This window comes from Phragmites australis, chromosome 11 (assembly GCF_958298935.1).
Source record: "Phragmites australis chromosome 11, lpPhrAust1.1, whole genome shotgun sequence".
In the NCBI taxonomy this organism is placed as follows: Eukaryota; Viridiplantae; Streptophyta; class Magnoliopsida; order Poales; family Poaceae; genus Phragmites; species Phragmites australis.
The window spans coordinates 4,987,634-5,012,844 of record NC_084931.1 but is presented as its reverse complement, the minus strand read 5'-3'; the positions used below and the strand labels follow the sequence as shown (position 1 = coordinate 5,012,844).

General features: G+C 44.6%; 3 protein-coding genes across 6 annotated transcripts; 1 reads left to right on the top strand and 2 right to left on the bottom strand.

Moving 5' to 3' along the window:
• Window positions 1–581: 581 nt before the first annotated feature.
• LOC133885241 (pseudo histidine-containing phosphotransfer protein 2-like) lies at window positions 582–17,623 on the top strand. 4 transcript variants are annotated; one of them, XM_062324922.1, is made up of 9 exons: window positions 582–904; window positions 2,068–2,485; window positions 2,574–2,670; window positions 12,012–12,077; window positions 13,211–13,341; window positions 13,483–13,551; window positions 16,859–16,930; window positions 17,012–17,084; window positions 17,310–17,623. In XM_062324922.1, exons 4-9 carry the CDS (start codon window positions 12,018–12,020, stop codon window positions 17,358–17,360), a joined length of 456 nt encoding a protein of 151 aa, XP_062180906.1. In that variant the 5' UTR covers window positions 582–904; window positions 2,068–2,485; window positions 2,574–2,670; window positions 12,012–12,017; the 3' UTR covers window positions 17,361–17,623. The 4 variants fall into 4 exon arrangements, with proteins under 4 accessions (XP_062180906.1, XP_062180905.1, XP_062180904.1 ...); XM_062324921.1 differs by having other exon boundaries at window positions 12,009–12,077; XM_062324920.1 differs by having other exon boundaries at window positions 2,571–2,670.
• Window positions 5,499–5,864, bottom strand: LOC133885103 (uncharacterized mitochondrial protein AtMg00810-like). Its single transcript, XM_062324741.1, has one exon. It carries the CDS (start codon window positions 5,862–5,864, stop codon window positions 5,499–5,501), a length of 366 nt encoding a protein of 121 aa, XP_062180725.1.
• A 601-nt stretch (window positions 17,624–18,224) lies between the features above and the next one.
• Window positions 18,225–21,965, bottom strand: LOC133884756 (protein CHUP1, chloroplastic-like). Its single transcript, XM_062324299.1, has 4 exons — window positions 21,055–21,965; window positions 20,873–20,940; window positions 19,613–20,377; window positions 18,225–19,366 (listed from the first exon to the last, which is right to left on the bottom strand). The coding sequence occupies exons 1-4, from the start codon at window positions 21,227–21,229 to the stop codon at window positions 18,524–18,526; spliced, it is 1,851 nt and encodes a 616-aa protein (XP_062180283.1). The 5' UTR covers window positions 21,230–21,965; the 3' UTR covers window positions 18,225–18,523.
• Window positions 21,966–25,211: the final 3,246 nt, after the last annotated feature.

Below are 25,211 nucleotides of genomic sequence, written 5' to 3'. Positions count from 1 at the left end.
TTCGTACAGGAAATCGAGGCCTTCCAGAGGAATGGAAAGTTTTTTCAATCCTCCGTTCCAATCGTTGCGTGACATCAGGAGAACATAAGGTGTGTTTGCTTTTTGATGAGGTTTCGTAGAATTGTATACTATAAATAGGTTGAATAAAATTATATTTGTTAAAAAAATATTTTATTGGTTGTATCTGTTTGAACATGCTAAGCTGAGTTTTCTGTTTAGTTAACTGAATATGAGATCGCACGAGCGGATGCAAGAGTTGAGATTGTAATTGGTTACTCATATAAAGATGATTTTGTAACATTGACTAGTGGACTCGTCTGTATGAGCGAATGCAGAACTTGCATCTACCGGACCAAACTGCGAAGTGAAATTCGAATCGAGCTTCACTCTCAGGTCAGGATGAGACCGTATATTTGCATCCGTTGAGTCAAACTGGAACGATCGATACGGACAACAAAACATATTTTTTCTGAGATTATACATATTTATCGGACCAAGCTAAAGGAGATTTGGACAATCAAACACGAATTTACTGATTTTTTTTAAAATAGAATATTTATACTGCTCACATGAATATTCTGTGTTGAAATTTGAAAGGGCTCCAAATTGGAACGATATTTGCAGACCAGAAGGGATTTTGTCGTCCTCCGAATCCTTCTCTACGCTTGATGAACGGAAACAAAGCGCAGCAAAGCCTCCCTGGTTTTCTCTCGACCGTTGATTCGGCGATCCAACGGTTGAACCGCCCCCCAAATCGAAGGCCCGCCTTGCGTTCGTTGTCCAGTCTCTCCTGTCTCCACCCGCACGACCGAAAGCCGCGCACCCGCCGCCAGCCTCCGGCGACCGCCGACGCGCCGTATCCTGCGCGCCGGGAGCTTCCCACCGACCGCCGCGCTTGCAACCGGTGAGCGCCCCCACTCTCGTTACTGGCTTTGGTGGGGCTGAGATTCGTTCGCATTCACCGCTGCTCGAAGGTTATTACCGTTGGGGATTAGGTCCTGCTCTGTGACAACAGGATGCTCGTGACCGTTTTGGGGCCGCGACTTGTTGACATTACGTGCTCGTGATTTCTAGGCGTTCCTCCGTTCTCATCCCTTGGCGTCCGGTGATTGTTTGTTTCGTTGGGCTTGCCGAGATTGTTCAAGTGCATTGCATATCCAAGGCTATTCTTGAACAAATGGCCGAGCGCTATGATTGATGTCACATGACTTACTCCCAAGTACTGATTGACATTAGTAAATGACTTCGTATCAATTTAAGAAAGTTCAGTGGTTCACTTAAAATTCAGTACCAGTGCTTCCATTAAAATTCTATACCTAAGTAGTAGAGTGAATATTTGCATTATTACTAATGTGTAAACTGATGGTTTTATTTGCGGGATCAAATAAGAAGAGTGTTAGTTTTGGTATACAATGTGCAAATAAAGCTTCAAATCTTCTCACAATTATGTAAAACCTAAGTGCAGGAGCAACAGTTGAGTTTGCGTTTAACCCATTTTGAATATTTTAGTTCTCTAAAAACATTGAAAATTCAGTACCAGTGCTTCTATTAAAATTCTATACCTAATTAGTAGAGTGAATATTTTCGTTATTATTTACGTGTAAACTAATGGTTTTATTTGTGGGTTCAAATCAGTGAACTACGTTAGTTTTGGTATACAATGTGCAAATAAACCTTCAAAGTTTCTCACAATTATGTACTGCCTTAGTGTAGAAGCTACATTTGAGTTTACGTGTTTAACCCATTTTGAAGATTTTAGTTCTCTAAAAACATTGAATTCAGTAGTGAAAATCTGAAACCTGAAAGCTTCAAATCTGGATGTTTCATATGTGTATCAAGCAACTTTTTGGTGCCAAAGTCAGGTTGTTTTGGCACTGACAGAAGCCCTCTACCAGCGTAGAAAACTCATTAAGATGGAAGTGGCAGTTAATCTTGCTTTTTCATGTTACCTGAAATGGTACAGTATTCATGCTTGCATTGCTAGGCCTAGTTATTACTGATGGGTTTTGTTTCAATGCCTTGTAAAGTGGTTTCTGTTCTTCAACTGCTTTCTTCTGTAACTTGCAGGAGCTGATCCCATTGCCAGTTATCATGGAGCAGCTTATGCCCAACAGTTCTCATGGTGGCCCACATGTTCAGATCAACTGCTAACCTTACATCTTACGGAAACCAGGAAGCTGATTCGCTAAACAACCATTGACCATACATCTACGGATCCATGAAGAACCTGAACGTAGGAAGCCTTCATGGAGATGCCTCCCAATGGAGATGAATACAGATATATTCTTCAGCAGCCCAACTGCTCTAACTGTGCCGAATTTCTATCCTATATATGTGCCTGTTCCACTAAGTCTTTGCCCATGAAATGCTGTAAATAGGAAAGGAGCATCCACAATAAAAATATGAACTCTAAAGCCCACTCCCGTGATTGCAAAGGAGGTATTTAAGGAAGGCAATGATGTTAATGTGTCCAAGCTCTGTATTGGTGAGCAAAGGGGCCACTGCTCTCTTCACTTCTCAGTTTCTTGGGCTGTCCAGTACAATGCAATTGACATTTTGTATCATCACAGCAGTGATCAGGCCTGACCAAAGGAATGGAGACTAGTCCAATCATGCTGTGTGAACAACCATGGAATAGGCATATTGCCAGCTCAAGTGTGTTACTTCCATGTAAGCCTTTGAGCAATTAATCGTATTACCTGGTTTATATTTGTCGTGGACGATTAGAGGTGTATGTGTTAATATCTTTTACCTGCCAATAGAGTCTCAGAATATGTGTTACTTGCAGAATGCGCACGTGCATCTATCCTATCTGATATAACTCCTGTGTGTCAGGAATATGATTTAGACTGTTGCAGTTAAAAGACTATATTATCTTTAATATTTGTAACAGTACACATTTATATCTTCTGCTAATTACAAAGTTTGAATTACAATCAGCCCACTAACGGCCAATTTGGCATTGCTATGCTGTGGAATCTTGTTATCTAGGAGAATCTTTTGCAAATTTACAAACTGTTATAGCTACAGAAGTAGTTATTAATTAGTCAGTGTATTTAGAAATGGTGACGCTTTAGATTAAATCCCACTGGAATGGCAAATTAAGCTGTATTCTACTGTGAATACAGTGGCGTACACAGGAGAAATTTTAGCCAGTGCTCATTTCTTCAAACTTTAGAATAGCTGCTGTTATAGCTTATACCTACTATACGGCAGTACCTGGTGCTTGGGGAGAGACATAGAGGGGGGTAACCTATTGTCTGTCCAACGGTAGGTGGTGCCAGAGCCCCGGCTGCCCCCTCCAGTTAGATCCACCCATGTGCAGAAACATATGCTGGATATCTAAGACATAGATGATCCATATTTATCGGCAAATGAAACTTAAGATAACTGGTCTCTATGTAGAACTGTAGAACTTTTGCAATCTCACGAGATTGATATCGGTATGATTAGAAATAGAGTACAATGTACAGTATACAATGCTTTTCTAAACCTATCCTTGTGGCTACGGCTTATTTTCCTAATTGTGTTCCACTCAGTTACTTGCATCTTTTGTTAATTGGGATGTTACTATTATCGATTCTATAGAATTGAAGGCGGTTGAGAGAAGAGAAAAAACACTATCAGCTTAACTAACTCTTTAATAGGAGACAATGCTGTTTCATTAGTTTATTCTCCACCGATTGTAAATTCTAACTAAAGTTTTAAATCATGCTGTGGAATTCAAATTCTATGCTTGTCTCTGATGGCATTTATACTACATCTTATGAAATTTGTTGTTGAAAAGTAGGACACGAAAGCATGGTGAGTACTTTTGGATAAGCATAACTTGCTCCTTATGCAACATGTTAATGTATATTGTTGTTTCTTCAGTGTTGTTACTAATAAAGCATGATAAGGACCAATTATAATATTAGTAATGAACAATGTCCAACTGAACAACATGACTACAGGCATGCTTCAACAGGCAAAGACATTAAAGTTTCAGACTTCTCTCAAGCATGCATTTTTATCCGCCGTGTGTTGCTCAGGTCACTACATAAACAGTTCCATATATGACTGCCTCTAGATCATGACAAATTCGAATAAAGATATTTATCTTAGCTCTCAAAAGATTTGGTTTACTGAAGGGCAAATGGCTTAATTTCTGTAGACCAGCAGCATGACTGCCACTGTTTTGAATGCATGAATTGACAACACGGTTGTGGACATGCAAGAATTCATGCTTACTTGTGATAAAATCTTAGAAGCACCATACTATAGCATTTGGGTGGGAACGATTGATAAAGAAAATTCATGTGTCTAGTAATTTGTAGTCTGTACCAACATGTCTTCCTGTAGGTTGGATCCTGTCAAATGAAGTAACTCTTCTGAGAATCATCCAGCTTTACTACAATCCTGGCCTATAGTGGTTATGAATTTTTGTGAGTATTAGGTTTGTGGGATCCAAAATCTCACGTGTCTTTTTTTCAGCGTCCTCCGCTGCCATAAGCAGATGAATTTTCCATTCCTATATATGGAGTCTTGCTCTCATTTCTTATACTGTCATTTTGATTTTAGTTCTATGGTGCAGGATCCAATCCTGCAGAATATAAATATGAAATACGATCCTGCATCAGTTCTCACTTTACATGGAAAGGTTTTGCTTAGTGTCTAGCCTCTCCTAGATGCTATCTCTCCTTGTTTCATTTTTCTATGTGATTGCTAATATGTGCTTCGGAATATGCATTGCAAGATGCACATGTAGAAAAGCAGTGAACAATTCTTGCAACTGCCAAGGTAGTGATGTGTTGGTTATGCCACCTCTCACTTTGTGATCAGATTTGTGCTCTGTGGCTAATGTTTGTCATGCATGAAAGATATGGAGAGTGAGGAGAATGCTCGACTTGATTTAATTCTCATACAACCGTAGGCTTAAATAGATATACAATGGATTAAGCAAGGTAAGTGATATCTAAACTAGGCAAGGTATATCCTGTACAAGGAAAGCCTAAACTAGGTAAGGGATATCCTAAGCAAGGTAAGTGATATCCTATACAAGGTAAGTTATCAATTGCTGCTATACACATTCCATACATCCAAGGGTAGGGTCGGCTGGGCTGGTTGTGCTTGTCGGCAGGGCGTGTATTCCAACACCCTCCCGTAGTGTCAACTTGGAGCTTCACAGATGTTGAGACTAGAGCGAAAATCCTGGAACACCGCCTTTGATGAAGATGTCTGTGTACTGAAGGGTCGTCGGGACATGTAGAATCTGTTCGCGCACGAAGGGCAGTCGATCTCCACATGTTTGGTTTGTTGATGCTAGACTGGGTTTGTGGAGAGATATATGACGTTGATGTTGTTGCAGCAGACAATTGTGGCCTTGGTCAACGGGCGACGGATCTCGGTGTGGAGTTGGCGCAGTTAGCAAGCTTCGGCGACGGCATTGGCGACAGCTCGGTACTCGGCCTCAGCACTAGATTGGGAGATGGTGTGCTGGTGCTTGGAGGACCATGAGATCAAGTTGTCGCCGACGATGATGCAATGCCTGAAGTAGACTTGCGAGTGTTGGGGCAGCCCGCCCAGTCTGCGTTGTAGACGATGAGGTCGTGGGAGGAGCTGCGAGAGAGCTGCGGGCCGTGGCTGATTGTTCCCTTGATGTACCGCAGGATGCACTTGATCAACAGGAAGTGTTCTCGCGGATCGTGCATGTGGAGACAAACCTGCTGTACAGCATGCGTGATGTCGGGGTTGGTGAAGGTGAGGTATTGGAGAGCACCTGCAAGACTGTGGTAGAGTGTCGGGTTGGAGACCGAGGCGCTAGCTGCAGCAACCAACTTGGAGCGAGCTTCGATTGGCATGGCGCACGGGTTGCATGTAGACATGTTGGCCAGTTGAAGAATTTCCGTGTTCTTGAGAGAGAAAAATATCGCGGGAGTCTCGACACGCCGAGATGCCGAGGATGTAGTGGAGGTCGCCCAAGTCGGTCATCGTGAATTCATTGCGGAGGGCGGTGATGATCCACTGAAGTAGAGTCGTGCTTGACGCTGTGAGGATGATGTCGTCGACATACAACATGAGGTAGGCGATGTTGGTCCCGTTGTGGTAGATGAAGAGAGAGGAGTCTATCTTGCAACCGCAGAAGCCGATGGAGACTGCAAAAGTCTAGAAGCGGTTGTACCACGCGCAAGGAGCCTGCTTCAGACCGTAGAGCAATCTGTTGAGCTGGCAGATGTGATTTGGCTTGTTGGAGTCAACGAAGCTGGAGAGCTGCTGGTAAAAGACCGTTTCCTCGAGCTTGTCGTTGAGGAAGGCGTTCTTAACGTCGAGCTGGTGGATGGGCCAGTTGTTGCAGACAGCGAGGGAGAGCACCACACAAATGGTGGTTGGCTTGACGACGGGGCTGAATGTCTCGTCGTAGTCAATGCCAAGCTGCTAGGAGAAGCCACAAAGAACCCAACGCGCCTTGTAGCGAGCAAGGGTCCCGTCGGAGTTGTACTTGTGGCGAAAGATCCATTTGCCGGAGATGATTGTGGCATGTGGCGGGGGAGAAACAAGATCCTAGGTATTGTTGGCGGAGAGTGCGGTGAACTCGTCGATTATCACGGTCCGCCAATTGGGATTGTTGAGAGCATCACAATGTCTTCGGCACAGGGGGCACATCGACGATTGAGGTGGTGAGGGCCTGGCGTGCTTTGGAGCAGGTGATCATGGGGTGCCCGATCATCGTGGGGACAGGATTGGGTGCTGGCGCGTCTGGTGGACCACTGGGGGCAGTGACGCTGCGTTGGGCTGGCTGCTCGGCGTCGGTGCGATGGGTCGGCTGTTCGACGCTGGTGGCAGCCCAAGCTTGGTGGGTGTAGACAAGGAGTGGCGGCTCGATGAGGTGGAGGTCGTCGGCTGTGGCCATGCCGGGTGGCAGGCCAGCCGCCGGTGCGCTGGGCTGAAGTGGCGGTGGGAGGTGGGGATGGAGACCCCCTTGTGGTGCGCCAGGCGGAGAGGGCGCAGTGGGTGCTGCGCTGGGAGGCCGTGTAGTCGCGGCCATGCTGGGCGGAGGGAGGTGCCAGCGCAGTCGAGCCGGGCGTGTCACTGATCGTCGCCCAGGGACGATACGCCGGTTCGGTTGTGGTTGCCCCGCGCGACTGCCTCGAGTACATGCGGAGCGGCGCTGGTCCGTGTAGATCCGCGAGGGTGAATGCACCGGGGTGGGGAGGCATGGGTGCCGTCGCGCCATGGAGGGCGTCGTCTGTCGTCACACCCTGCTGGTTGCTGGACTGCGCCGTGCCTAGAAGGCCGCCACCTGTCGGAGGGATGGGCGGCTTAACTGCGTCGGGGCGGGGAGGCATGGGCACCATCGTGTTGGGATGGTGGGGCGCTGATGTGGTGCTAGGCAGGTGGTGGAGGGATCCCGTACCACTAGAAGAAGCGTTGGGTGAACCGCCAGTGGCTGCGGTTGCAGGACCTCCTACTGAAACTTCATCTGCATTGAACATGTGATATGTGCAGTCGAAACCGACGTTCGTGAAGCAAATGGAAAAACAGCTTCGTCAAAAACCACGTGGCGAGATATAATAACTCGATGTGTGGCTAGATCGAGGCAACGATAGCCTTTGTAGTTTTCCAGGTAACCGAGGAAGACGCAAACCGCATAACGATGAGCGAGTTTGTGTGGCATGGTGGTAGAGAGGTTGGGATAACAGAGGTACCCGAAGACCTGTAGATGGTTGTATGTGGGAGGACGATCGAATAAGGCTTGATATGGTGTGGAGGGGAGAGCCTTGGTGGGACGTCGGTTGAGGAGGTGAGTGGCGGTGTCGAGTGCCTCAACCCAGTAGGCGGGCGGATGGAGGCCTATAAAAGTAGTGAGCGAAGAACATCGTTAATGGTACGAATATTGGGTACAGGGGATGTCCACAGATCACAATAAAGAAGTTCGAAAAAAAGCATTAGTGCTAGAAACAGAAGGATGAAATCTGAGGCGAACATGCCTCCCAAGCTGGCACGAATGTCAGAGGGATGGTGCCATTTTATTTGTAGAGGCGGTGATGGTGTTGCTGGCGTGAAGACTTGACAGGGGCTGGTGACCGAGATGACCCAGGCGTTGGTGCCAAGTGGTGGTGGATCGTGCGCTGAGGGCGTGGTGACAGCGGACATGTGGTGCAAAAAATGGGTACTGGTCGCCGGAGCTATTGCACTTGAGAATCATGTTCCTGGTGCGGAGATCCTTCACAGAGAGGCCAAAAGTGTCAAACTCGATGGAACAAAGATTATCAGTTGTGAACTTTCAAATAGAAATGAGGTTGGTAATAAGATTAGAAGAAACTAAAACATTAGAAAGAGTGAGAGGTCTGGCGACGAGAAAGTCAGCACGGCCAGAAGCTGTGATAGGAAGAACGGAACCATCACCGACAACCACCTGATGCCTGGTATTAGGGGGTGGGGAGAGGTTACCTGGGTCGGCAGACAGGTGGGAGGAAGCACATGAGTCCATGAACCAAGGTTCCTGTTGCTACATGGATATGGCGTTCATGGCCTAGATTAGCGAGGCTTGATCCCATGATGATGCAGTTGGGGTGCCGCACACGCCTGGTGCAGCGGAGGCGTGCTGGGTGTTGGACGCCGTAGGTCGCTGTCCGAGAATGCTCGGGGTAGCACCCGGCCGGATTGGTGGCATGGCTCCCCAGGGCCAGGGGAAGGAGGGGGCACCATTGCCGGTGTTGCAAACCACGAGTGTTGCTACCGTTGCCGCCGCCGCATCGACGGTTGTTCCGGCCTTTGTTCTTCTTGCCGCCGTTGCCGTTGGAGGAGGAGCTCCTGGACCCAGCGCCATATCCAGTCGAGTGGCCAAAGGAGGTGACGTTGGGTGGCTTGGCACCGGTGGTGGCCACCAGAGCCGTAGAAGGGCCGGGTGTTGTGATCTTGAGATCGGCCTCCTCGAGGAGGAGGGAGCAGGCGTCGAGGAACTTGGGGAATGGCGTTTTGGTCTTGATGATGGTGGCGATGTTGTGGAACGGCTCAGATAGGCCGCGCAACATGGTGAGAACAAGGGTGTCCTCATACACTGGTTGGCGAGGGTGTCGGCGAAGGACTTCAGACACTGGGAGTAGGTGAGGATCGTCAGATCTCCTTGGACGAAGTTGCGGAACTCGGCCTCGAGGGAGAGCGTGTGCTATCTTGTTGTCGCGAAACAGTCCCTCCAGACTGGTTCAGACAACATGCGTAGATGAGCCGGGCACAAGGACAATAGCGAGAATCTCCTCGGAGATGGACGCGTAGAGGGGGGAGAGGACGGCGTAGTCCGTTGATTCCCAGTTGGAGACGGCGTTGTTGGATGATGTCTTGGTGTTCTGCTTGAGAGGATCCATCGAGATGGCCTTGGGCACCAAACTTGCCAACGAGAACTAGAAATAGCTCACGCCAGCGGGAGTAGTTTGGTGGATGAAGTTCAAGCGAGAAGGGAATGTGTGCGTGCACGTTGACGGTGGAGAGAGCGGAAGCAATGGTTGTGGACATATTGGTGAGTGTAGCGCCCCGGGGGAGGAGCTGCTGGCGGGCGGTTCTGCACTGCGCAGAAGGTGTGGGGGGGGGGGCGCAGGAGGTGCTATGCAAAAGGTGAGGGGGGGGGGGGTCTGTGCAGTAGTTTCTGCGCTGCGCAGAAGGTGGGGGCGGGGGTGGTCACCAGAATGTGGCATCTGATGCCATGAAAGAGATGGAGAATGAGGAGAATGCTCGACTTGATTTAATTCTCACACAGCCGTAGGCTTAAATAGATGTACAATGGGTTAAGCAAGGTAAGTGATATCTAAACTAAGCAAGGTATATTCTGTACAAGGAAAGCTTAAACTAGGTAAGGGATATCCTAAGCAAGGTAAGTGATATCCTATACAAGGTAAGCTATCAACTGCTGCTATACACATTCCATACATACAAGGGTAGGGTTGGCTGGGCTGGTTGTGCTTGCCGGCAGGGCATGTATTCCGACAATGCATCTTCTTGTCATGATTCGCCAAGATAAGAACTTTACCGACACTAGCCATTTAAACCATTATCTGTCATTTTAATGTCCTGTTCCAGGTTCAGATTCTCTTATCACTATCCAGCAGAGATACCAAGAGGTCGCTATCTTTGCTCCAATTATGCATTTTATTCCTCTTCGTTTTCATCATTTATCGAAAGTGGTGGATGGGACCAAACAAAATAAAATACATAACTGGCAAACTTTGGGCGTAGCTACTAGAAAGGGATATCCATCCTTTTGTAGAATAAAGTTATAATTTCATGCCCACCATGCATTTTCCTTTTTATCACCCAGTTCTCCATTTGGTTTCAGTGTGAAAGCATGGCGATGCCACTATTTCTCTTCTTTTCTTTTTAGTAGGATGCCTGCTTTGGCCATTTGATGGTTATGTCTTGCACCCAATCTTTGTTGTTAGCCTTTTTTTACACTGTTTTAGGATCTGTGAGATGTAGCGAAAAGGAGCAGATAGCTCCTTTGGTTCATCAGATGACAGATCTGTCTGAACTATCCACCTCTAAATGACGTTCCATCTTTTTCTTGCATCTTAGGGGCCTTGGAATGTTTTATAATACATTAAGAGGATATCTCAAAGCCTCAAAATAACTGAACAGCAATATTGATATTTCTTCATATTACATGCTTGATGTGTTAGAATTTTGAAGTTTTGCACAATATTGTAGCTGGTGTACGCTTCCTTTGTTTTAACTTGAGGATACTGTGACATGTTTGGGTTTCGATGGTACCTAACTTTTAGGAAAGTGACTTTTAACTGTCAGCTACTGACTTTCAAAAAAGATTCTCCAATTATTTTCTGATTCAGACATTCTTTTCTTTTATTGCCAAGTATCTCTTTCTGTTTTGCTAATACCAGTCCATTCATAAATCATAAAATTGCAAAGCTATTGCTTGAGAAGGCACTGCAGTATTTTTGCTGCATACTCCTGTATTAGGAATTATGGTGTCCTTGATACATGAAATTAGTCCTTGATAAGGGTACTGTTGTCCTATGTTAAACAAAGGTTTTGTTTGAGGAGAAAAACTTTTATTTGCACACCCAGTCAAATGCCTTTTCGTTTTGTACTTATATGGCAGGAATGTTAATCTTAATATTTGCTAAGAGCTACATATCATCTTCAATCCTTTTGGCAATGACTTGGCTCTGATTGATTGTAAAGGAGTTTATTGAGGCTGGCAACATCATCATCTGCATAACATGGCATGCAGCCTCAATCCTTGATGTAAAAACTGTTTAATTTTCTGGAGGTAGTTTGCCTAGAGTTGGTACTCCAGTAATATGTACTTTTGTAAAAAAACAAAAGAAAATTTTCTTTATGTTAAGTGCCCATACGGAATTTCGACGGTTGATGTCATTTCAAAGACATTAAAAATCTTCCAGAAACTCATTTGTACTAAGATATCTTTGTAAAGTTAGAATTTCTAGATTTAGTGAATATGTCCTCCATACATTAAACGGTCATCAGTCACTAACAAACTTTGATGGTCTTCGTCGTGTGATAATGAGATTGGGCAAGTCCTGACTCTCTGAATAAATAGCTTTGTTATGTATAAATGGTACATATAACAGTGGAGCTTTATATATTTCTATGTTAGTTATCTAATATATGGAAAACTTTATTCATTTATTTGTAAGTTAGCTTCTTCAGGAACAAGTTCTAAGATGATACAGTTCTACAAATTTCTGTTGTGCAGTGTCATCATATTCTTAGATTTTTGTTGCTGTCTATAGTCTAAACCGCAGAACCATATGAGATAGACACCTATATAGAGCAACTTGCAGCATTTGTACTTGAGCTATTTCAGCAGTTTCATGAAGAAAAAAGTACTTTCTTTTTGTTATTCTTTATTCACAGGAGGACATTATCAATGTAGAATAGATATTTTGCATGTTATAAAAAAAGTTCTGTTTCCCTCTATATATACACCCTCTTCCATTTTCATGTCTCATTGCACCCATCTCAGTTCTCTCTACCTGCTTGTTCAAATCTCTAAGTAGCCAAGTATGGAGTACCTGAACTTCCGTCGCCAGATTATCTGCATGAAGAAAAGTCTCTTTGATCAGGTTTTGTCGCTTCTCCTTTGTTCATTGGAAACCTGGGATTGTAACAAGTTATTGTATCCCACTTATTAAGATTTTTTTCGTTTCCTAAAAAAATTCATGTCTGGAGAGTTTTGATAGGATAATAACATATGAGGGATAATTTGTTTCTTCATGCTTTGTTTTCTGATAGGAAAATGATTATGAGGAACCCCAGTTGACGTGGTTTGCTTAAAAAATATCAATTCATGCTTTGTTTTCTGATAGGAAAATGATTATGAGGAACCCCAGTTGACGTGGTTTGCTTAAAAAATATCAACGGTCACATAAAACTGATTTAGTTAGATATCAGTCTGGTATAAACCTGAGCAAACTTGGTCCGGCACCTATCTTCCCATCTAAAAGTTTTACAACTTTTCTGCTAGGCCTACATCAGATACACATGCATTATGATAATGAGTTTTATTAGATAAATGAAGAAGGATGTAGTTGACCATGCAAATAGGAAGCTACTCTATTTATTTCCTGTTTCTTGTTCCTTTGAGAATATAAAAAAAGTTGGTGTTTTGAAACATTACAGAGTCATCATAGGTTAGGATCATTTTAATGGTACATTAGTATCTCGTAGGCAAATATCAGAGTGCCCTTTATACCTAGCTAGGTTGAAGCCTAAACCACTTGCTGGAACTAACATGCTTCATCTTCATGTCGGCAGCACAAAAAGTAATCTTTTGTGGTGGATTTCAGGAGCCTTCCACCCTTAGGGGCAGCTGAAGTTGAACTGATTGGGACATGATAATGTTTCAAAAATTCTAAAACAATTATCACATGTGGTACATGTTATGCCACTTCTACCTTCAACATTTCATAATCATTCAAGATTAAGAAAAGTAGAAGATTCAGGACATGTTTTTTCTTATATATTTTGGTCCCATTACCATATACAACCATACTTGTCTGTCACCAAAAAAATTGCATGTGTAGATGTACTAATTTATCCTATATCATGAGTTCTTGAAGGATTTTCGGATGCTTCGTTATGTCTTAATTGAAATGGGGATGACTGGGGATGCCGTTCTTAAGAGTGGAATTGCTTTTACCTTGGAGTTCATTCTTTTTTGTTTTGCCACTTAGTCTCCCTCGTGCTATTCCTGCAGGGTTACCTTGATGAACAATTCAATCAGCTGGAAGAACTGCAGGATGAATCGAGCCCCAATTTTGTGGAAGAAGTTGTGGTTTTGTTCTTCAAAGATTCATCAAGATTGTTGACAAACATAGAGCAAACACTGTAAGTAATACGTCTGCACTCATGCTGCAGATGAAGAGCTAGGATTTTCTGGTACAATGCATACACATGACTTTTTAGATATGACATCTACAAAACGAATTTGTTTTAGTACATTCACTTTGCAATTTTCTTGTGATGCAGTGAGAAGTACCCTCAGGATTTCTACCAGTTGGATTCTCTGGTGCACCAGCTCAAAGGCAGTGGATTAAGGTATTGAACTGGTGAATATGCCCATAAAACATAGTGTGAACAATCCTTTTGCATAACTCATCAATGTGGAATATTCTCATTACCTATTTTGGACAAGCTTTAAGAGTGCTTATTGATACACGTATTATTAGTAAAATAGGAAAATGTCAAATTCACTAAAGCTGTTGTCACATCCGTGGGGAAGTGACCGGATAGAGGTGGCCGGCCGCTTCTTGGATGGTTTCCTGCCTGTGGTGGAAGGTAGGACGTCTGGGCGTCAGTTATAGCAGCAAGGGGATGAGAAACAGAGGTAACATGTTAGGACCGGTCTAAGGATAGACCAATACCCATGTTATATATTGAGCTAGAAATCAAACTCAATATATAGAGACTTCATACATGATAACAAAATACAATGTCACAACTTAACGTAATTATTCGCGATTACAGAAGGGGCCTTCGAGGGTCAAAAAGCAAATAAAACTCCGCAACTAGCATAGTCTTCTTATTCTGCATCTCCCACATACAGTCGATGTAGAGCACCACATTAGAAATCCTTGTCCTTAGAGAATTCCTCAGAATCTTCCCCAATTGAGCAGCATGGTTATAGCAAGTGAGTATGTCTCGTACTCCGCAAATTGTGGTAAAAGATATAATGAAGGCTTTCACAATAATAAAGCTTACATGGGCTTATTTGTATAAAGGCAGAATTTAATGAAAACAATAAAAGCAAAAGTAATTAACTAAATAAAATAACCTCTAGAATTAACCTTCTTGACATGAGTCACCTCAACCGCAGTTGACCACCTCAAACATGGTTTCCACAACCATGAATGAACCATCAAACCTAAGTTATCTATCTCAAACCATTACCGGTGCATTTCTCGCCGCTCATGACCGTGAGCACGGCTGATTAACAGTTTTATACTCTGCAGAGGTTGTACACTTTATTCACAAGACGTGGTCATTCTCTTTTGCCGATATCTATCAGTACCTTACACACTTTCGAGGTGTGCGCCGAGTTGACCACTACAAGGCCTTTACGATTTCTGCGGCTACGTTCTCGTCGGAGCTAGCGAAGTCCTCGTCGCGGTGCCTCGGCTTCGACGGCGAGCGTCGGAGGGCGACAAGATGCTTGCGGCGAATCCGTTTGAGGCGTCGCAGGGCTTCGGGAGGACGCACAACGACTTGGCGGCGACTCTAGCTTGGCAAGGACGCTCCTTGGCGGCACTCGTGCTGCGATTTGCGAGAGGAAACAACACGGAGGGCTTAGCGATGCTAGGTGGGGGGTCTTGGGGGGTATTTATACCCGGGGGGCGTGGAATCGAGTTCGGGTGAGGATTGGCAGCCGGCGGTGATTGTGCGATGCCCTTTCCTCTTTACCGAGCTCTAAATCTTCGCGCGATTATTCTTCTTTCCTTCTTTTCACTCGGTCTTTCCATGTATACAGGTGTGGGATGATTTCCTTCCGTTCTTCGACACTGACTAGGCGCGACGGTCGGATCAGTCGCGACGAAGAAGAAAGGAAGGGGGTCGGGAGGTTGAAGGAATGTCTGACCAATAGGTCCCACACACGTGAGAGAGAGAGAGAGGGAGAGGGAAGGCGGGAGCGTGGGCTGGGCTGGCGCGGTCGCGGCTCAGAGGGTGGGTGTGCGCATGGGAGGAAGGGCCATGGTGCAGCACTGATCCGGGGAGCGCGGAGTGCAGGGGAGAAAAAGGGAAGCGAACCGAAGAGAGAGAGGGATAGAGGGTTAGGCCGGGAGAGGGAAAAGGGGGGAGGGAGGCCCTAGGAGAGTTTTTTTCATTATTTGTTTTTCTTTTGATTTCCTTTTCCAATTATTCAACAATTGCTTTATTTGATTTAATTTCTTTGAGGAATTTTTAGGGACACCAATTTGGGGTGTTACATAATAGCAGAGAGATGAGAACTAGAGAACAGGGGATGATAAACTAGATTGATTTATTTCTTAATTCCCTGAAGGGGACTGCTGCTCTTTATATAGAGAGCTTCAGTCGAATCCTAAATAGACTCTATATGGCATTAGCCAACTCCTTAACAGACTCCATCACAATCTGATGCGCGTTTGGTCGATTTTCCGAAGGTAATATTCTGCTAACCTATCCTAACCTATCCTAACCAAATCCTAACCAACCCAAAACTGGTGTTTCACAGGACCTTGAACTCGTCCTAGGGCGGCTCGCCGCGGCTACCTTCAATGTGGAAATACCAATGGTGCGCATTGCCATCCATATGGTACGAAGCCAGCCAGACCTTGTACCGTTCCTTCATCTTCTACCTGCGAAAAAATTGTTCGCACCTGGTCAGCTAAGGCAGGGGATTATCTTTGCCATCATAGCGTGGGAACTCCAATTTGAAGAAGCGTGGCACAACCCCTGAGTTGTTGCCGCATGTGTCCTACCTGGATTTGGTCCTGTGTGGACCGTTGCCGTTGGACAGAGGTGGGTTGGTTGCGGGTGGTGGTACAAGGGTGATGTCGTGGCCTTACAGAATGCCGACACCACCCAAAGGGGGGAACGTCGGTTGCGGAGGAGGCGCCTGATGGTCCTGCTTGGAGGGATCAACAACCGATAAGACGGAATCACCCGTGATCAAAGCCTGATTCATGCCTTTAGCCTTCTCCACTGCTGTTACGCGATCCATGAGGTCGGTGACTACACGCGTGAGGGTGGACAGTGTGTTCTGGATGTCGCCCAGGGTATGGTTGATGGTGGTGAAGCTGTCCTGGTACTCCTTGCGCAGCAGTTCTTCCTAAGCAGCGAGCAACGCCTTGAATTGCTCCTAATTAGCGCTTGAAGCCATGGTCTCTGATACCAAGTTGTCACGTCCGTGGGGAAGTGACCGGATAGGATAGCTGTGGGAGGTGGTCGGCTGCTCCTTGGCTGGTTTCCTGCCCGTGGTGGAAGGTAGGATGCCTAGACGTCGGTTGTAGCAGCAAGGGGATGAGGAACAGAGGTAACAGCAGGGAGATGAGAACTAGAGAACAGAGAATGAGAAACTAGATTGATTTGTTGCTTAATTCCCTGAAGGGGACAGCTGCTCTTTATATATAGAGCTTCAGCCGAATCCTAAACAGACTCTATATAGCATTAGCCGACTCCTAAACAGACTCCATCACAATCCAATCCGATTACAATCTGTCCTCCCAAATCTATCTTCTCCTAACCGAACTCAATTATGCTAACCTATCCTAACCGAATCCAACTTGCCTACTTCTACTAATCCGACTCTCCTAAAATATCTCTACTGATATGACCTTCCAAACTCACTCAATACCGCACATAACAGCTGTCCTTTTCTTTGATGCAGCATAGGTGCATTGAGGATGAAGAATGAGTGCTCAGTGTTTAAAGTATACTGCAATGACAGGAATCTGGAAGGGTGCGCATCATGTTTCTTCCTCTATATGTATATTTCACTGTCATGCAGTGCGCTCACCTGTTTTGCTATTCCATGTTTCAGATGCCGCAGGTCATTCCAGAAGATGAAGAGGGAGCACGCCACTCTGAAGCAGAAGCTGGAGACATATTTTCAGGTACATGCGACACCCTTGTCTGTCAAGACCCTGTTGCTGCTTACTCTAATTGCAGCGTTGCTACATGGATATGTTGTAGGTCTAGCGTGTGCATTAGGGTATGTGTGGATGTGCGTGTGTAGGGTGTGGTGTGTGTTTGGGTATACATTCAGATACTACAGTTTGTACTCCAGTGTTAAGGCTCAAAAAAAAAATACTTACCTATACTGCCTGTCTATGGAACAGTTACTGAGGCAAGTCGGTCCTTGCAAACAAGCGGTGAACTCAAGGAAGTGATAAGAAGAATAGTATGGAATGCAGTTCCAAGGGAAATATAAGGGGGTCTCGACTATCTTTCCTTCCTTGGATGAGTCTTATGATCCTGAAGTTTTGCTGAGTTACTGGTGCCCTTTTGCTGTTCATGGGTGATGTATCTGTAGTTTCTGTACTCTGTGAAGTTATGTACACTTTGCACGTTCCTTCCTTGGTTGATTATGGTAGTAGTATGTTTGATGCGCTGTACTAAAAATGTGATGATACTGTATATAGTGGTTTTGTCAACCAAGTTTTGTACTAAACACGTTTTGTACTAAAATGCGCTGTACTATGTCCATGGTTCATTTTTTTAAAAATCATTGCAGGCTTCGAAAGGCAAAAAATCTATTAACTTAGCGAAAATGCATTTTTTTAGAAAAACGTGTTGCTGATAATAATTACTTTAAATTAAGCAGCACGATGCTCTGTTTCGAAATCTTCCAAGAAAGAGCATGAAAAACTCATTTTGAACCGGGGGCATCAAGCCGTTGCACTGCTCTATTTCCATACATTATATGGAGTGGCTTCATTGCAATTAGCATTACTTAAACGTGTTCTTAACTTGGGAAATGATTTGGTTGGTTCACGTAGTCGCCAACACATAGCTAGGAATGTAATGCAAAGTAACTACGATACTCCCTCTGATTTCAAATATAAGTCACAGTCTTCGATATGACACTTTGACTAGCAATTTGTATGAAAATATATTATTCCAAATATAATGGGTTATATATTATGAGAGTAATTTTCTTGATGAATCTAGTAATATTAATCTTATATTGTCAATCTATGTACTTTTTATAAATTGATGCTCAAAGCTTAAAAAAATTTGCTCCACAAGAATCCTAAGACGAATCATGTGCCCACGAATCAGAACAAACTGCTATGTGTTTGCCACCGGACTGTGGCATTTTATGAGACACATTGAAGAATTACAAACCAGCCCAACTGCATGGTAAGGGTTGGTATTAAAGGTTAGTAAACTGCACTACTATACAGATTGTACATTTCACAATGAATAGTCTTGTGCACTTTATTCCAGTAACATCTCCTATAAGTCTATAACTTCCCCATCAAGAACTGGCACATATATACATCCAAGCTGATCAGTCGGCAGCAGATGAATCCTAAAAGCTATTCGTGTATCAGTGTGGGAAGGACGATGACCTTCTTGATGACATGGAACCTGTCCTTGATGTAATCAGTGCATCGGCAAATTTATGGATCGCCGCATCCTCCGGTATGGCCTGACCGCTATCAAAGCGAGCACTGTGACCAAATCCACCGGACCTTTCCTCTCTAAAAGATACACTCTTCACCCCAGAATGATCTCTTTTTTCATCTCCAGTTTCTGTGCTAAGAGGACTAGATTTTGCGCTGTCCAAAGAATGCATACCAAAGCTGTGATCGTCGTGTTGACGACTACCAGGTATGTTTGTTTCTGCTATGAATGAAGAATAGCTATCATGTGAATCCCTTCCATCGAAGTCATCAAAGGAACAGCTTGAAATAGATACCCTCCTCTCCAGAGTATGAACGTCATGGTTCTCCTTTCCTTTTCCCAGCACCAGTTTCCGAAGCTTAGAAAAGAACTTTTTCTTCTTCGGGTTTTTCTGCTTTATCATCGAAGTGCTATCCATTGATGCATCATCAGGATCACCTGATGACGCCCGTGAGGAAGAACATTCTGAACCACACTCGATATGGCCCAAGTGACTCTCATCCCCACTGGCATAGGCATATTCCATTATCAGTTGCTTGGCCTTCAGTTCAGACTTGGGGCTTAGGGTCTTGCTCAGATCCCGCGCAACAGTTTTCCCTGATGGAGCATCCTTGTTTCTCAGCTCATACCGCAGGCAGGCATTTATCCATTTTAGATACACCAATTCTTCAACATTTGCAAACCTGTCACCCTGCAGTTGTTCGACCTCTTTAGCCAATTTCTCGTTTTCTTGCCTCAACCGATCAGCCTCCTCCAATGCTTTTACCTGCAACCATTTTTAGTTGTTCAATTCCTGACGAAAAAAAAAGATCAAGAGCACAATGACACAATGAACTTCAAAACTTAGTGCGCATGGAAATAGTTGATTTTTGATAGAATTATGTGATTTCTTCTCAGTTGCAAAACAAATATCACAAACACCATCTCCTTAGGAATAACACTTCCAATTGGTGATTAAGATTAATTTAGTAAGTGCCAGCTACAATACAGTCCAAGAAGAGTAAAGAATCACCTCCATGCTATCTTTGTTGGGCATGGGTACAGGGGTTAGGCGTGTAAGCTCCAATCTCCTAGTAAGATGCGCGTTCTCCTGCTGCAACCTTGAATTCATAGCTTTAAGCTCTCTTGCCTCATGTTCCATCTCCTCTAGCCTCTTTAGTTTCTTCTCAACCTCAGCATTATCTTTTCTTTCATTAGTCTCTTTACGCTGCAATGAGTCGACCATTTTCTGAAGGGAAGAGATTTTCTCCTTTGCCTGTTCTGCATCCAATATCAACTTCTTCTTCAGCAGCTTGCACTTTGCTTTTGTCGCTTCAAGCTCAGAGATTATCTTTGAGTTGTCTGATAACTGTGTTTGCAACCTCTGGTTTTCAGACTGCAAGGATTCAATCTTTAACGAATATAGTTTCAATTCGACATTGCTAATCTTCAGTTGATTCTCAAGCTCCTTCACTGCAGCATCTTGCTCCTGCAAACCGTAACACTCCAGAAGCTGTAGCTCCAGTTTCTTCTCGCTTTCTTGCAGTGATTTCACCAAATCTCTAAGCTTGTAAATTTTGTGTTCATTAGATGCATCTTCCCTTACCCTCGGTGCAGGCGTTGTTGTGATATTATCTACATCTCGGCCAAATTCTTTGAGAACCATTTCATTGAATTCTGGAAGTAGGTATCCTTCATCATCATCAAGGTTTCTGCATTTGTGGCGCAAGGGCACCAAGGCAGTGGTGGTGGTCGTGTGAACAGAGTTTCCACTGATGATTTTAGCCCCGGTGTCCTCCTTGACAAACCAGAAAACAAAGTCCATATGTCAATAGGCGCATCTTTCCATTTTCTTTCAATACAATCGAGAAGAATACGGAATATAAGTCAGGGATTGAGCTTGAAGGTTAGTTAAATTCTGTCGGTAAGTACTGGAAGATAAACTAGCCGTAAAATATTCAGAGCAGGGGAAAAAACCGAAAAATAAATCTTTGATGCATGTGGTACCACTAAATCGAGAATTTAACCCTGTTTCAGAAAAGGCCATCTGGAAGAAGTACATAGCTGTATTCTGAAAGGATCATCTAGGATTTTTTTCAGGGACGATCTTATATCACCTAGCAGTCAAACTTTTACGAGAAGATTGAAACACCATCTATTCAAAATTGAAACTTTCCAAATATTAAAAACAGGAACTTTCAATCATAAACAACTTCCAAAGGGCAACCACAACTTAAGAATTACAAATTATGAATACAGCATGTAACAGGCCATGCACGATCCAAATCCTTACATTCCTGAGGATCCTAAGCTCCTCCTTGAGCCCTCTGCCAGCCTTCATGCCGTGGGCATCATCCGACTCTGCAAGCACACATACACGAACTATCAGCAAATCTCATCTAGCACAACAAAAATCGTGATTGATAATTGATGCACCATCTCATTAACAAGCACTAATTTGCTCATGGTTGATACCTGAGGAGGGAGGAGGAGGAGGAGGGAGCAGGAGCTGCCGGGGCGGCCGTTGCCGCCGCGAGAAGAGCAGCCCGGCGATGGAGAGCGTGACAGCGGCGCCAACCCTGAGGAAAAGGAGGGGCAAGTCCTTGGCGTCCCCTCTCCCCGCCCCACCACCATCTCTGGCCTTGGGCATCTCCCCGCTACCACCTTGCCAAGAGCATCTGAATCCTCCTCATGCAGAACGGCAGCAACGAGGGGAACCCAATCGACAGCCACGAAGGTGATCAAAATCCAACCTTGGGTCACAAAAAGAGCATCTTTTGCGCCCGCGAGCACCGGAGCGGTGATCAAATTTTTAAAAAAATGGGCGCTAGAGCCTAAGATTGTGGCGGAGAATCTGATCTTGAGGGGCTGAAAAGAATTTTGCAGAAAGCTAGAAATCGCATCAAGAAACGCGAGCTCCGGGCCTCCGGCCCCTGCAAGTCGCCGGCTTTATCTCCATGGTGTCGAATTCGAACAGACCGGGAGGAGCAACCCAACCCAGCCTGACAATCAAACCTGCCTCCCTACTTCTGAAATTTGTTCTGGGGTAATCTCCACTTCGACTAAAGCTAGGGTGGTGTGCTACGAATTCAGCTCAGAACCAACAAAAGAAGGTCAAGAGAGAGCTAAACAGCTGAGCAGAGGAAGCAGGACAAAATTACTCTCTCTCCCCACGTTTTCAGGTTATTCCGTTTCTTTTCTGGCTTGTTCTTGTCCCAAAGGAAGGGCAGGACAACTCCAAACGCCGCCGGAATCTGAAAAGTTCTTGGCCTGTTTCTTCAGCGAGAGTGACAGCGGAGGCGCATCATCCACTTGTGGCAGCCACCTTTATTTATTGAGGGTTCTTCTTGCCTCGTGGCCTCGCTCTCTCTCTCTCTCTCTCTCTCTCTCTCTCACCCGTCCGTTTCTTGCTGATTCGGCAACGATTTTTTACTCGGCAACACCTATATGCAAAGCGAAATTCTCCTACTAATCTCCCATGGCTCAATGTGCAAGACCTCGCCGTCCATTTCATGATTGATTTTGCACTCGAGAGGAGGGTGGAATTTGGGGGCAGGAATTGATGGCGGGGAGGGGACGAACGTGAAACCAGTGGGCGTTGGACGCATCTACCTTCCGTGATTTCGTCAGGCCATGCGAAGCTCGCCGTGGTCAGAAGGTAGTAGAACTGGTGGTTACTGATGTTTCACATGCGGAGGAGACCATAATGATGCGCCATTTGCGTGTCTGGCAGAATATTTGACACGTCCAGCCACGACAGCTATAGTTTAGTGGTACAAGCTACCTATATTGTATGTATATCATGTGAAGATTGAAAATATGTTATGATCGTAGAAAGGGTTGCAGCTCTCTCTCTGCAGAATGGGTATATTTGGTTTTCTTACACACTAGTCTTGCTGGTTAAGATTTGACAAGTCAAACCTCACTAGGAAGGAGAGCCAATTTAGCTCTCTTTAGATCATCTCCAACAGCTACCTCAAATTTTCATTCTCAAAATACTATTACAGCATCCCCTATCACTATTACAGCATCTCCTATCTCTAACACTGTAGCAGTACTGTATCACTGGATACAGACTCTGTTGGAGACGAATTTCTAGTGTTACAGTACCCCGCAAAGTACTGTAGCACTAGAATCCTCAAATTTGCAGATCCTGTTGGAGAGGGCCTTAAAGTAAGAAAACTCTAACTCACCTTACTCAAATTCAAACCAAGAAAAAAAAACATAATTGTTTGTCCTCTAACCTTACATGAAGGTTGCTAGGACTGCAATCGTGACCACCACCTAAACAGCTCAAGAACGAGTTGCATATCTAGAAGGGGTGTAATGTCATGACATGTTATGGGCATTGTTGGGGATGATCTCTCGCCCTCCCCTTTCGTAGAGTAACTCGAAGTCTACCGGTGGCTACGTATTCGGGTGTTGCAGGAATGTTTTAGGGAGTGCAGACGAAGATCACGAAGTACCTTTGATCGCAGCCTGGAGATTGACCGAAATCCTTCATCTGTGCGGGCGAAGGCCCGGACGAGCCTTCGGTCGGAAGCCGAAGGCTACACCGGCAGTTTGGCTGACCGAAGTGGGCGAAGGTACTAGCGCATCTTCGGTCGGAGACCGAAGATCGACTCATAGAGCCAAAGGGGAGGAGCGAAGCCCGTGGTGAACCTCCGGCAGATAGCTGAGAAGCCTTCGGAGCAGTCATGGGATCGACCGAAAACCACGATTGGATGTCGAGACCCACTTAACTGCCCAGGGCAGAGTTGTAATTATATAAATACACTTGATTGTGCCATAATGCCCCTGAATATTCCGAGAATGTAGCAGGTGAGGGGGTGAAACTATAAACCCCAGGGTGGAGTGGTTGAGTACGGGCTATAGATAGGACCATACTGTACCCGAGACGGACGGAATCAATTGAGACTATTTACCCCCAAACACGTGTCACACCCAGAAGCCTTCAACTTTCCCTACAAACAAAGGTTCTCGTTGTTCGAGACATCGGTTCCAACAGGCATGAAAGCTAGAGCTATAACAAGTAGGTGTGCACCGGGAGGCTCTAGGCTACTACAGTTAGTTAGATAGGATTAGGCCTTAAGTCAATTAGTTATGATTAGATCATATTGTTAGTCAGTTAGATCTATTTTATATAGTTAGGGGTATGCACGTGTGCAGACCTAGTTCTATAAAGTCAGGCGTATGGTACTATGAAAAAAAAAGAAGAAGAAAAATCTAAATCTCTTTTAATATTCTAAGTCTCTCTAATTTATAGTTTAATCCTTCTTTTAGCAACTGACGCCATCCGACTATCCTCTCAATGGATGTTTTTATCCACCAATGATCCTAGGATCATAAAAGTTCATAGCCTGATGTCCAAAAATGGAAATGACAAAAAGGAAAATACTATGCGAAAGGGGATGAAAAAGGCAGTACAGGAGCGAGCAAAATGATAAATCGACGCAACTAGCTGCAAATAAGAGGAATTCAAAAAACCAAGGTAAAAGTAAATAGTAATTCTGGCTTTATGTTCCCTTCCAGTCTCATTGTCCCGAGATCCCCTAACTATTAAAACTGCATTAAACATGTCATACATATGAAAAGGCTAGCCAAAAGTTCTTGAACTATTCCAACCCGAACATTCTCCAATCACCAGCTTGTAAGATTAAAACTATTTAATCATGCAGATCCGAAGCGCACCAAACACAGGCCTTCAACATAATTCAAAACTAGCAAGTAAAACAAAGAGGAAAGGGCTAACAGAGAGTATCAGAATTCAAAATGCACCTTGCAAGTATTGATCCTTTAACAGTTGCAAATGGAACATAATCATCTCCAGTGGGAATGTCAGACCAATGGAAGTGAATCCGACCACCTCCACCTCCACCGCTACCATTGCTTCCAACCCCACCAACACTAGAAAGTACAGAGCCCTTCTTTAGGAGTAAAGTCCGCACAAATAAAAGAACTGTACCACCAGAACCATCACCAGGTCCTTCATTTGCGGCATGAGATACCACACCAGAAAAATTACCACCATTTGCCACAATTGAGCCAGAAAGGGAGAGATTTGGCAGAGATTGCTCCAAAGAACCCATCACTGGAAATTTGCAGATGATAAAGCAGTAATAGGAAGTGTTATTAAGAGATACAATGACTGAAGAGGACTACAGTGATCAATACAACATTTTTACCTATTATTCCACCACCAGCCGTTGAAGATGCACTGACATTACCGCTGCCACTGCCAAGTTCACAAGGTAAATCAGCATTACCATATGCAGGTCCACCCTCTGTATGATTGCCACTGTAAATGCCGTCGCCGTCTTTAGGTCATCTCCGGTAGCTACCTCAAATTTTTATTCTCAAAAATACTATTACAGCATCCTCTATCACTATTACAGCATACTTTATTTTTTCATCTCCAGCAACTACCCTATTTCCTACCTTCTACTACTCTTTTTCTCCATTCGATCCCGCTACGTAGCAGTGCTGTGCGACATTGTAGTACCGAATGGGTATCCGCTGGAGGCCGATTTTCTGTGCTACAGTACTTTACGGGGGGTACTGTAGCACTGGATAACTCCTCTACTGGAGTTGGCCTTACCACCATGCCCACTGCCACCACTAAGGCCACTGCT